The sequence below is a fragment of the Ornithodoros turicata genome, chromosome 1 (genome assembly GCF_037126465.1).
Source record: "Ornithodoros turicata isolate Travis chromosome 1, ASM3712646v1, whole genome shotgun sequence".
NCBI lineage: Eukaryota > Metazoa > Arthropoda > Arachnida > Ixodida > Argasidae > Ornithodoros > Ornithodoros turicata.
In genome coordinates this window covers 6,796,649-6,809,383 of record NC_088201.1, presented here as the reverse complement: position 1 = coordinate 6,809,383, position 12,735 = coordinate 6,796,649, and the positions used below count along the sequence as shown (strand labels likewise).

The window sequence follows — 12,735 nt, the reverse complement described above, 5'->3', positions numbered from 1 at the left end:
AGGTCAGGTGATCAAAGCACGGCAGAGAGGCTCGTTGATGTCAAACTCCATAAGGTGCTCACCACAGCACACCGCTCACCACGCGGGAGACGACGTGTCCAACTTGTACCCTGCCACCCACCAAGTTGCTGGCATCCTCGACCGGGTTCGAACCCGGTACCGAGGGTGCAAGACATCATTACTTGTATGTTCCATGGGTACTGTCCTGCAAACTTGGCATCTTGTGAATGTCCTAATTTACCCCCAGCATCGATTACTCAAGACATGGCCGAGATCTTGAAGAGAGAAATGACAATGCTCAATACGTCGCATCGAAAACAAAGACGACGACTTTATTTGATGGAATTTCGCTCGGGAGTCGTCGCAAAGAATGCGCCTGTTGAGGTATGGATTGTTACACAATTTCACGTACCATTTTGGCGCTGTTGCAAGCGGATCACATGTCGCACACATGTCGCAACCGCTTGATCACGTGTCATCTACACGGATTCACAGAAAGTAAACAGAGTAAACAGACTTCGAACAGCGCTACGCGTACCTACTCAAACATTTGAAAAAGTCGTTGATACTATTCATGATGTGGCAGTGGAACTCCAACCTGTCCTCCTCAGATAAGCGACGCATGTAGTTCGCGATAATGTTGCCGAATTGATCACACTCGTCATACAATGGTGCTGGAACACAGGGAGTCAGAGACCGTACAGCTTCAACTTTGGGTGTCTGCCATACGTCATCAGTGTCCGTTCGGGGTCTTTTAGCGTCGGGGAAGCTTGGACTCTGCTCAGTTGCAAGTGGAGATCTTTCGCCGGTGAACCGTTGCTTCTGGTATGACGCGAGCGTGCAGTCCACGGGGCCTTCTCGAATCTCTGGGGCTCCAAAGGGGGAGTCCTCAACGTCGATGTCGACGGCTATCCCACTGTCTTGTTCCAAGCATGTGGAGTCGGCGCATTCATCGAGGACAGCCTATTGGTAAGAAATTAAAGCATTGAGTGCGACTGTAGCCGCGGTTACATGAACGCCACAGAAACGGGTAGAGTTGGTTTATCGCAGCAAATCCTCTCCCATCAAGCCGTGTCTACCAATATAGTCAAGGGAGGAATGATATGTATGCAAGGAGGTGTGATAAGCCAACTCGACCCGTTTCTGTCGGGTTCATGTAACCGCGGCTAGTAAGAACGTCGTCATGAATATGGTGGTTGTATTTGTGTTCAGCCCGGTCTCCTGTAATCTTGCGTTCATCGCTAAGCAAGAACAGATGAAAGTCGTTGGCCATCCGGGTTTCGGCTGTAGTGGAGGATTGTAACAGGATCGTTTGAACGGCATATACGGAATCCAGGCGCCAACACTGTCTAAACGTTACGTAACAGAAAGAGGTATTCGTCTGAACCGTCACTAAAGGCTGGTGTAGAGTCCGACGGAGTACGACGGGGCGTAACGACGCGCAGCGCACCGCCGCGCAGCGCGAGCCGCCGCCGGTGAGCTTATAGTTCCACGACACTCGGCGAGGCGAAGCGCAGCGGCAACGCACTAGAGCCCTGCACCATCCGCGGATGGAAGCAGATATCCGCGGATATCCTCAAGATACTTTCGGATTCGGATAAAAATTTAACGCTTACTGAGGTGTGCGGATCGGATGCGGATGGCGAGAGGTCGGATGCGGATTAAGCATTTGATCGAAGCTGTGAACAAACATATCTGTGCCTATAATACGCGACTGATGGACTATAGAGGCAAGCAAAAGGACGAGAACAGCTGGGAAGACGTGCGACTTTCTTCTTCAATTCAATGTCATCGTTCGGGGGTACCAACCGTATTACAGTTGTACAAACAACAGTGCCAACGATGGGAACACGGATTGCCTTTAGTCGAATTCCAGCACACGGGTACAGTTGCCAGACACGACTTCTTTCCCACTACAAAATGTGAAAATTTCCGGTAGTGTTTTCGTTGCGCTGCGCCGAATCGCGTCAGACTATGATTCCGTTTAGATGAGGAAGGTATAGCGAACGCTAGCTGTCTGCGCAGAACGCGGGCGGCGATGGGCGAAGACTACGTCGGACTCTAAACCAGCCTTAAAGTGGGACTCCGCAACAAAATCACCACAAAGATTAGGACATAGCGGTAACCCCTGGGGTGTCAGTAACATACATACGAAATATCGCGTTCCCAAAGTGCGCAGATTTTATTCCAACGAATTATTACGAAGTGAGCGTTTCGTCTCTGTGAAGCAAGAGGGCGCTGAAAGCAACACTGCTGGCGTCATCCGGCATAGAAGAGTGCAAGCTTCGTAGCAGACGACAATGCTGGCTGACGTCACAGCATCATCCTCCGGGCGAACCGCTGTGCGCTTTGCATTTTGGTTTCGGTTTGGTATTGTCATCTTTTACGGATTAATTACTCGCACAAAACGAATGCGAATGTTGTATTCGGTATCAAGGGAGCGGTCCGTGTTTGGTATGATGCTCCCCTAAGTTTTTTTCGGATCCTTGCGAAGTCTCCTTTTAAGTCCCCAAGGTAGCGCAGTTCAGTCTCTTGGATATAAAACGTCGTCTGCTAGAGCCGCGTCATCTGCGAGGTGTTTTGCTGCGGAACTGTGCTGAGATCACACATATACATGACTCTGCTGTAATGTTTAAGCCAGACTTGTGCCCGTTACTCGAAAAAAGTAATTGATTACCGTTACTTCTACGGAAAAAGTAATTGATTACCGTTACTTCTACGGAAAAAGTAATTGATTACCGTTACGAATTACTCGACTCCAAATGCAATTGAGTAGCGAATAGAAAAGTAACGCGTTACTCCGGTCCTTACTCTGCATCCACGCAAATTATACCCGTCTTTGTGTACCTCCGAAAAGAAAAGAAAGAAGAAAAAGGTTCAACAGCGGAACAGCTGAAATAACACGAAAAAGTGTAGGAGTAGTAGATCTGTACGTCTGCTGTATTTATCGACAGGGACGACGTTGACCCGATTGTTGAAGAGCATTGCGTGAAACTTCCCCATGACTCACTAAACCTCCAAAGCTTCAGGTACCACCACACTGGTGTAGGAAGAGGTTAGGGAGAGAGATACTGCAATTCCAGAACGTTATTAGAATGGCCTTCGCTGGCTATAGTAGAACGGCCCAACAAAGGCTTGAGGTGCTTGACTTGGGGCAGAACATCTGAAAGATAATCTCTGTCGGAAAAGTAATCAATTACTGAGTAATCGATTACTCAGTAAAGTAACTGATTACTCGAAAAATTACTCGAAAAAGTAATTGATTACAAGTAACGCAATTACTAGTAACGCGTTACGCACAAGTCTGGTTTAAGCACATTTTCTCTCTCGTTTTGCCTGTGTGTGAGCTACCATATGAACTATGCATCAAAGTAAACGTTCGGGAACTTCTTACAGCTTCATTCAATGCCGGAATTTGTTTCTTTGTCGCTTTCTGTGGATAACGAGAGCACGTACGTATATACTCACGCGTTAGTACGCGCTTATCAAAACAACGTCGAAGTTACGAAACAAGCTTATGGGCAAAGCTTAGTCATTGTCGGAACATCAGCACAAGAGATCTTCCTAAATCCAACGCAATATGGAGCTGTTAGAAAGAAAATGCGCACTCACGAGTTCGCTTTCTTCAAAGTGAAGCACTGCGCTCTGCACGTAAGAACGGAAAGGCTCAGAGTGGACCCGAAGGAAGCTGAGAGAATCGAAGAACTTCCAACGACCTGTATATTCCAGGACACCAGACTTGCGTCGCACAGTCTTCTCCTTGAGCTCGTCGTAGTACTGACGTCGCTTGATGCTGTACACGTAGCGTAGGTTGTCTTCCAGGGGAATACAAAATACAGAACTTGAGATCTAACCTGCATATATATTACAAGTTTCGTCCGTACGAACGCTGTGGCCCTGCCATGATGATATGCGGGCGTTCCTTAGGGCATAGTAGGTATATAGAAGAGCGGATGTAAACGTGAGATCTACGCAGTTTCAAAAGATCATGCGTCTGTGTGTCGGCCCTCTGGATAGGTAACGGAATGTTCGAGGCACAGTTCGGTATTGTATCATGTTCCAGTACTGCGAGACTTTTCAGCGTTGTTTGTGCGACGTCCCCGTAAGTTTCGGTTGACGGGGACTACCCCCCCCCCCCCCCCCCCCCCACTTGATAACGCGGTCCGCCCACCGCGTGAGCCGTGTCTCTAAATGCGCGGCCCGCAATACGGTCGTCGGGGCAGTACCCCAGTACCCTGCTATTCCCGGCAAGGTGCTGCGGTTTGCGCAAGGCTTTTGTGGTTGCGGCAAGGTTTGCAGTGCTGTTCCCGGATGCAAGGATTTTCCCCCCCCCAAATCTCCTCTAGTTTCTTTGAAACGTGATGTGGGCAAGCTTGCGCTTGTCTCATCCTATGCTGTGCCAATGAGAGCCAAGAAGCTCGAAACGGCAGTCTCCTTTCAGACCGGCGTTCTTATGATCGCCGTGGAGGGGCGCAGGCCTATAGCGCTTCGTTATCAGGACGAGGGCAGTACTATTTTTGAACCGTGATGTGGGCAAGCATTTGCGCACGTCCCCATCCTACAGTTGGCACTAAAACGTTAGAGGGAGCGAGTCCATGCGACTTAACTTCCACTTTGATGCCATTAGATATGTAGTTGTTCTTGGGAGATGTAGACCCGGACAGAAAAGATACAGTCAAACTCCTTTATAGCGAACACCTTTTTAACGAAAATACCACTACAACATTTTTTTTGCGGTCCCGCTGGAGCCCTATAGGTCCAATAATGGACATCCTTTTTAACGAAAATACCTTTACTGCGAATTTTTTTTGCTGTCCCCTGAGTTTCGTTGTAAAGGAGTTTGACTGTATTCAAATACTGAATTTTGCTGGAGTATGGAGAGTAGAATTCGGGAACTTTATGGCAACCTCCTATTAGACCCCTAGCTATGGGGTAGCGTTCCACTCCTAGAGTGGAAAACCTCCCCACTTCATCATCAGAACATATCTGTTGTTGTTCCGTAACTTCGAAAAAGACAACTCCCCCAACGCGAAAGACACCACTGGTAAAGGATTTTCAAGTGTCATTATACTTCTATTCTCGATGTAATTACGTGTTTCGCGTAAGCTTCGCAGACAGTCCACAACAGTGAAACCGCATACCTGCAAGATCCGAACGAACCTCTAACCAAGCTATCTCTACAATCGTTGGAAAAATTCCTAAAAAAAAAAAAATCGAAATTTGTGCAATGCTGCTTACCAGGTGTAAAAGGCCCCATCAAGGGATATCGCTGCTGAAGGTGACACGCAAAACGACGCCATAGACGCCGTTTCAAGTGAATGTTCTTGAAGTTCTTCGAGTCATTCTTCCAGATGCAAGGATTGCTTTCAATCAACGCAAAAAGCTCCAGAAGGGAGGCATCGTTGTGCATGGGCTTTGCTAGAGTGTCGAACTTGACGTCGACCGAAGACATTTCGGCAGGACGTGGGTTATCCGAGGAGTATCGCGCAGCGTCTCCGTGGCTGCTGTTGTCTGGGGCCAGCTCCGTGCAGACAGGCTGCTTCCTTTTCCTTCGCATTGGGGCAGTGATTCTCAAAGGGGGCGTACGCTGGCTTTTTCTCTCAGGCAGGCGTCGTTCCAAAGATATCAGGACCCACCAGTCCGGAACTGACTTTCGTTTTATCTCGCGTTGGGAATATCCGAGCGCAACTCAAGAGATCCAGATGAAGATTCAGGTGATGCGTTTATCTCTGCACTTAGTCATGGTACGGCCCGTCTCCCTGGTAGGTGACGCGTTTGGTAGTTCCTTTACAAACTGCGCCTCGTGCAGCGTTGTTTGTGAGCAGTGCAAAGTTCAGACGCGATAAAGGATTTACAAAAGAGAAAGGAGGTAAATTGCTGTTTGCTAGCAACCTGGAGAGTGACTTTGTCAAAGGCTCCACAAGTGTACTAGCCTTCAGTAGATACCATACCGAGGACATATACAGATAGGCCTGCGCATGTGCCCAAGCAGGTAGCCTGGTGACCCCCATGCGGAGTTTCAACCAGCACGCTCTTCATCTGGCATCTGGTGACCCGGCACACTACTTCGAACGTACACAAGATGTAGTCATATAGGGCGTGTAAGAACATTTATAAATGAATCAATTTGCGCAATGTTGTGAAGTCTCTCAGGCGCATTGACCAACAGAGTGATACGGGTTTGTGTTGATCCCTATACAGCATTACCACCAAGATATTCTAGGCTTGAGATGCAAGTCAAAAGGAACTTCATCCAGATGTGTGCACTGTAGGCGTTCTTTGCCCCCACAAGCACATAACATAAGCGTGTTTCATTTCCGTGGATCCAGTCGCTGAAAGAACTAAAAGCAAATCCCGTTTCCGTTTCTTTTCCTTTCGGTTTCTTAAAGCGGCAGGACGAATGACGTGACTGTTGCCTGCGCGTGGAGAGTACGAGAGAGGCAAGAAATCACGATTGGTGCAGCCTACTGGACTTATATTATATAGGGAGTGACTTTTTCGGGTTAAATGCCTTTCTCAGATTCGGGGGGTAAAAATCGGGCGCTATTTTTTACATCTGTAATTCGGGGAGAAATCGGGTGATAATTGTGCCTTCGGGTGTTATCGGGTGTCTTTTGTTTCTCCTCTTGTCTATTAAGTCATTTCCTAATCTCTCTCTCTCTTTTTTTTTTTTTGCGGGATCCTGACTTTGAAGTGGTAATCCCCGAAGACATAGACAGTGTTAACACACATGGGTGTATTGCTGGGAACGTAAGTGACCCATTCTTACATGTGTTACACGTGGCGACCTTTGTTCGTCTTCAGTGGAAACGTCACTTGAGGATTTCATAGTGAGTCGAATTCGGGGAGAAATCGGGTTTAACCCGAATTGGTCGGAGGTCAGTTCGGGGGGGGGGGGGGGGATAACCGGGCGGAATCGGGTTTAACCCGAAAAAGTCACTCCCTACTTATATAGCATGGTCATCTTCCCTTATTTTCGTTTCTCTGTTTTCTTACGTGAATAAGTGCTATCTATACCTAGGGCCTGACTTTTTCGGGTTTTCTTTTTGGCCAAATTCGGGGGGTAAATATCGGGTGATATTTTTCATTTGAAAATTCGGGTGTATTCGGGTTAAATCCCGTTACGGCATATTCTGTCGTCCGGAATTCGGGTGTATTCGGGTGATTTTTTTTTAAAATAAAAATTTGTCTTAACATGGAACTAATGTTTAGCAATGTTATCAAACTTTATTTTCATGCACGCTTATGAGTGTGCCACGCGACCCGGATGTTTTCGGGTAGATTCGGGTTAAACCGGAATTTTACAGATTTCGTTCGGGGGTAAATATCGGGCGGATACGGGTTTAACCCTAAAAAGTCAGGCCCTATCTATACCTGGTCGACTGCAGCAATGTTCATTGTTGCCTATTAAGACCTTCACAAACATATTGCACCATGCAGCTCGCGTTGCGTAGTCGTATATACGGATGATCGCCTTCCACGCCGAGACTGGAAGGTGACGCGGGTTCGAATCCTGTCACCGGCTGTGTTCTGTCCGAGGTTTTCCCTGGGTTTTCCGGCAGACTTTCCAGACGAATGTCAGCGCAGTTCCCCCTGAAGTCGGCCCAGGACGCATACTAACATCCCTGTCCCCCACTCGTTTCCTGCTGTTCTCTCTCCATCTGTCCACGTCTGTACTCCGCTCCTAGCCACAGTTGCTTCGCGGTACTAACATGAATTAAGAAAAAAATGCATACTGTATGTGGTGTAAAAATTTAATAGACCAAACGAATAAGAATAAATGAATGAAGGCCGGGGGCCATCGCTTTTGCCCACACCTTTTCTTTTGTGTTCATATAGTTCATATAGTACGATAGAGGTGTTCAGCGAGGCACAGTGTTGTCGTACCCTGCATTCCACTGCCGACATCGCTCGATATCATTGTTGGGACATTATTGCGTAGTTCGCACAACATCAGCCTTGTAATGCTTCCCCATTAATAACGGTAACGAAAATCTCCGACCAAGGAACAGAAAGGGGATACCCGACGTTTCAGAGCCAGTTCGGCTCCTTCCTCAGGGGTGACTGTATAGTGGCCGTTGGCAGCAGCGTTATTGTCCTGGTTCGAATTTCGTGATTCGTGATCGCTGTGGACGACTGTTATCAGAAATATATCCTTTTTTGGCTTTGCATTCAACGCGGGCGCAGTTCACGCGTAACAAAAAAGAAAAAAAAAAGAAAAGAAATCGTCGAGCGGTCGCCAGACACAGCCCCTGCAAGCGGTCTGACGTCACTTACATCCTTGCTTCACTCCCAGCTTGCACCAAGCTAGCCCGGCAGTGGCAAACATGGTGGCTAAGGTCGTCTGCTTTTGACGTCACAGCCAGTTTCTCCGTCGTGCCTGCAGCGGTGGCGTCAGAGCAGTCGCCACTTTTCCCCCCTGGGTTTTAGTTAATATTCCCGTTATTCTAGCCAATGTCGGGTTCATACCCCACATGGATGGAATGGATGGAATGAATCAGCGCCTAGGAATGCATTACATATGCTTTTCAGATCTCTTCATAGTCCCTTTAAAGCACCCATTACCTCACCTGCTCGCCCTGGGAACTCAGTGTCGCTACTCAGAAGCGAAGCTTATTTAGTGACCCCAGTCTTCACTATAGAGGCAACAAATAAGCTAGTGAAGACTTCAGCGGGTCATACAAGCTCCTTATATGCGAGCTTTATCAGTCTGATTATAGGAATATAACTCGAGATAAAAGAAAAAAAACTCTTACCTGACTGCAAAAACAGGATATATACATTTTATTGGTTTGACTCATTAACTTTATACACTTTACAATTCCCGCGTGTTATTAATAGAAAATGATGAATACGCTAAATAGAGCATGTGCAGCAGACACACACAAGCAAACATACACATACTGAGACGCGACAAAACCTAATTTAAGGAAAAAAAAAAAAAAACTCAAACGATAGATAATCATATGAAAGAGCACTTCTACTTCAAAACTGCACACTGCTCCCGCGTATGACAGCAAAACCGAACGAAAATCTGCTCCACAAGCTGTCCGCTCTATGGCCTTCAGAAAATAGAAACAACGCTATTTCACTCTTTACAGTGCTAAACACACAAACGTCTTGTGGTCCACAGAAAGCCGGAGGACAAGGTCAGCGAAATCTCGACGGATACAGACAAAGCTCATGAAACCAGATAGCACTTGGAGACAACAGTTGGTCAAAATACCCCATGGAATTCCATCGGAACCTCTCGATATATGACTACCTTCAATTTACAAAGCACTCTATAACGCGAAATGCTGGTCGGACTCGGTGCTATGTATAACATGGTTCTGGAACAGTGGAATTGCAAGTATAGCAGTTACTTGGTTCGGGTATATACTACTGAAAAGTTTTCTACGAACACCATCTAGAATACAAGGCCTCATCCTCGTGTCCACGCCATCTATGAAAATGTCATCACACAACACCACCTAAAGCGCGACTGGTATGTCACGTTTTCGGAATCGTTATCATGAGCACGTCCCGACCTACTAAAGCTCCCACCCTTGTCTGCAACATGGTCAGTCTCGATGTCGTCTGCTAAAGCCACGCGCTCGTCTGCTTGAACAGTTCGCAGACCACTGCACGTAACCGCGCCCTTTCGAAACGATATCGCATTGGTACAATGTCAATAATAACTACTGGATTGGTAGTGATGATGACATGACGCCAGGGGCGTTCGGGTTGATCTTGTCTGACACAGGTGGTGTTGCCAGGCTTCAAAAGTTACAGCCTGAATACAGATGGTGTATTCAGTGGCTTGTCGTCTGCATCTTAAGCCAGCGCACGATTGTCGTCTGCTATAAGATCGCCCACATTACTTGCGACAGGAAGGTATGATTTTCCTCTTGAAAGGTATCGTGTCAAAAGTTGTTATACCACAATATATCAGATCAAAGTTACATTTTCTTTCCCGTCAGAGCGATGGAAGCCAACAGACCACTGAAATCCACTGGAGAACCTTTGGTGAGGCCTTATGTTTTTGAGGGTGTTTGGTCTACATTGTGAGGAGAAAGCGTAGGAAAGATGATGAATAATTCAATATCTACAAGGTGCTAGCTACAAGTCCTGCCAATGGGATATGCAGACATTCACAAAAGGTGACTTTCGATTGGGTAAAAGGAATAGTCCACAGAATGCTTGTCACGGCACGTGTTGAGACAGACAGTGATCCTGCCCTTGTGTTTTTCATCGGTTAATTACGCCACTGCTAATAATGGTACTCATTCTCTACCTATTTCTGACAACAGCAGTTTCTATTTGGTGTTTCTAGGTATATCTAACGGTTGCTGCGGTGATTGCGTATAATGTGTCGCTACACTGTAAACTGAAAAACACCCTTATGGGTGTAAATGGCTTGTCCTATAACTGACACCTCTTTTTACACCATATGGTCTTAGAACACCCTTTTCAGAGGGTGTATTCTGTGTAAGACACCCTTTGAAAGGGTGCTTTTCCTTAAAAATGCCTTCTTTTTCACCCTTTAAACACCCTTTTAGGAGGGTGTTTAACAACTTTACACCCTCCTAAAAGGGTGTTTAAAGGGTGCAAAAGAAAGCATTTCCAAGGAAAAGCACCCTTTCAAAGGGTGTCTTACACAGGATACACCCTCTGAAAAGGGTGTTCTAAGACCATATGGTGTAAAAAGAGGTGTCAGGTATAGGACAAGCCATTTACACCCATAAGGGTGTTTTTCAGTTTACAGTGTACCTTAACGGAGGAAAAACGAAAGACCAACAGTCATCTTCTTTAGAGCAACAGGCACTGCTCATCCACAGTTTCCATTAATTAACATCTGATGCAGTGACCCAAGTTTAATCCATGTCTATGACACCCAAATTGATACTCGAAATGCGCCAATCTTGGACGTCACGGACGTCTAGAGAAGGTTCAGAGGTAAACGCTTCCAGGAGCTGTTGTCGGGAAGCCGCTAAGAAAGCGACGTCGAGAAATAACACAAAAGACAATGAAGGCGACGAATCGCTGTCATGTTGCGACACGTGGTCTAACGAGTCAGTGGAGAACTATCCCTTTTAAAATGCGTGGCTCGCGAATGAACACCCGACTTTCTCGGCGAGCTTTGCCGTGATTTCTGCGGTAGAATATAGCATGGTTGTAGGCGATGGTTCAGTCGCACAAACACTGGGCTTGGTTTGTGTGTCCCTACAAGGCACAAGTGAAGGGAGCAGCTGACACATGTTGAACGATGGCATCATAAACTCTACCTTATATTGTTTGTACATTGCAGTGCTCAAAGGTGCCTTTTTTTCCACGGGAATTTCAAAGGGTATAAGAAAACACAGTCAGAATATAGCACGCGCGCATTCGAAATGACGATCACTCAAAGCACCACTTGTGCCAAACTCGCCAACCTTCAGAGTTTTAACCATAAAAAAGTATTTAGAGACAAGTTAATACGCAAACCAGCCTATACGTTCCTGTTGTGTTCAAAGACCTAGCTATTTCCAAGATTCAAGTCTCACCTACTCTGTATAAGAGCGATGATACAACATCAAGAGTGCCATTGGAACATTGAAACTGTGCGTCTCAAACCCTACCGTCGAGCGCGCGAATCCGAGCTTCGTTCGATTTGTTGTCTGTATAAAGATGAACCCCTCAAAGGCGGCTCTTTCTCAGATATATATTTTCTGTAAGTTGTAAGCAATTTGTATTTTAAAAGAATTATGAATAATTGCTTCAACACCTTCTATGTATTTATTCAAGCAAGTCGCCTTGCTTGAAAGCGATTTTTATTATCAATTTATTAACAGTTGACTTTCCAGATTCAAGCACATTTCACGAATATTTTTTAAAACATGCCCGGATTCACGTGCGCTTGTCCAGTTCACGATGGGTATGAGAATACGACAGAATACGTTATATTCCGCCAGCAGCATAGCTCTCTAACCGCTCGTCCCACTTATCGACACCTTCTTATACAGAGGTATACAATAGTCACTTATTCCTCGAACACTGCGCCCTTTGGAAACAAAATTTAACGTAGGACCATGTGCAAGTGCTTTCCTGTGGTTCAAAAAACGTGAATGTTGAATATGTGCACAGTAGTCCAATGTGCTATCTGGTTTCACAATGCTCCACACTGCCACACCATGCCATATGTACAATCCACTTTGATAAGAACCCCCGAAAAAGGAAATTTGACTCTATAGCAATGCTGTAACTCATGGCGAAGAGGCTCTAACACGGCGTAACAGTGGCGTGACGGTACACTGTTACAATTTCAAAGACCCTACTTCAGTGAAGCCATGCGTTTCAAACGCGACAGTCGGGTTGAGTCATCATAATCGTGGCGTAATTATAGGTGGTTCATTTTTCGGCTACATTGGTGTCGACAGACACCAAGAAATTGAGAAATATTATAGCATCAGTTATCTTCCTCTTTATTGGGCAGAGCACGACCCACGCGACAGATTTGTCCGGGTTTCTGCCCTTGTACGCAGGATGCCTTTTGCCCGCAGACTTTAAACCTAAGAACGGAGGAGGCCAGAGACGATGTCACTACTAGACGTCGTCGTCAGAGTTCCAGACGCGCTGGTATAATGGTCGCAAGTACCTGCAGTTGGCGAGAAGCGTGCACAGTGGAGGTTGCGCAAGTGAAATATTCTAGTTTCTAATGACGTCTCTGTATGCAGGTTGGAAATATAAAACTGACCCCGAAAGCAAAAGCGCATA

The 12,735-nt window shown here is 46.3% G+C and overlaps 1 protein-coding gene across 1 annotated transcript; it reads right to left on the bottom strand.

Moving 5' to 3' along the window:
* Positions 1-454: 454 nt before the first annotated feature.
* On the bottom strand, positions 455-5,644 carry LOC135377405 (uncharacterized). The gene is made up of 3 exons (XM_064609783.1): positions 5,239-5,644; positions 3,613-3,815; positions 455-963 (listed from the first exon to the last, which is right to left on the bottom strand). The coding sequence occupies exons 1-3, from the start codon at positions 5,555-5,557 to the stop codon at positions 529-531; spliced, it is 957 nt and encodes a 318-aa protein (XP_064465853.1). The 5' UTR covers positions 5,558-5,644; the 3' UTR covers positions 455-528.
* Between the last annotated feature and the right edge of the window lie 7,091 nt (positions 5,645-12,735).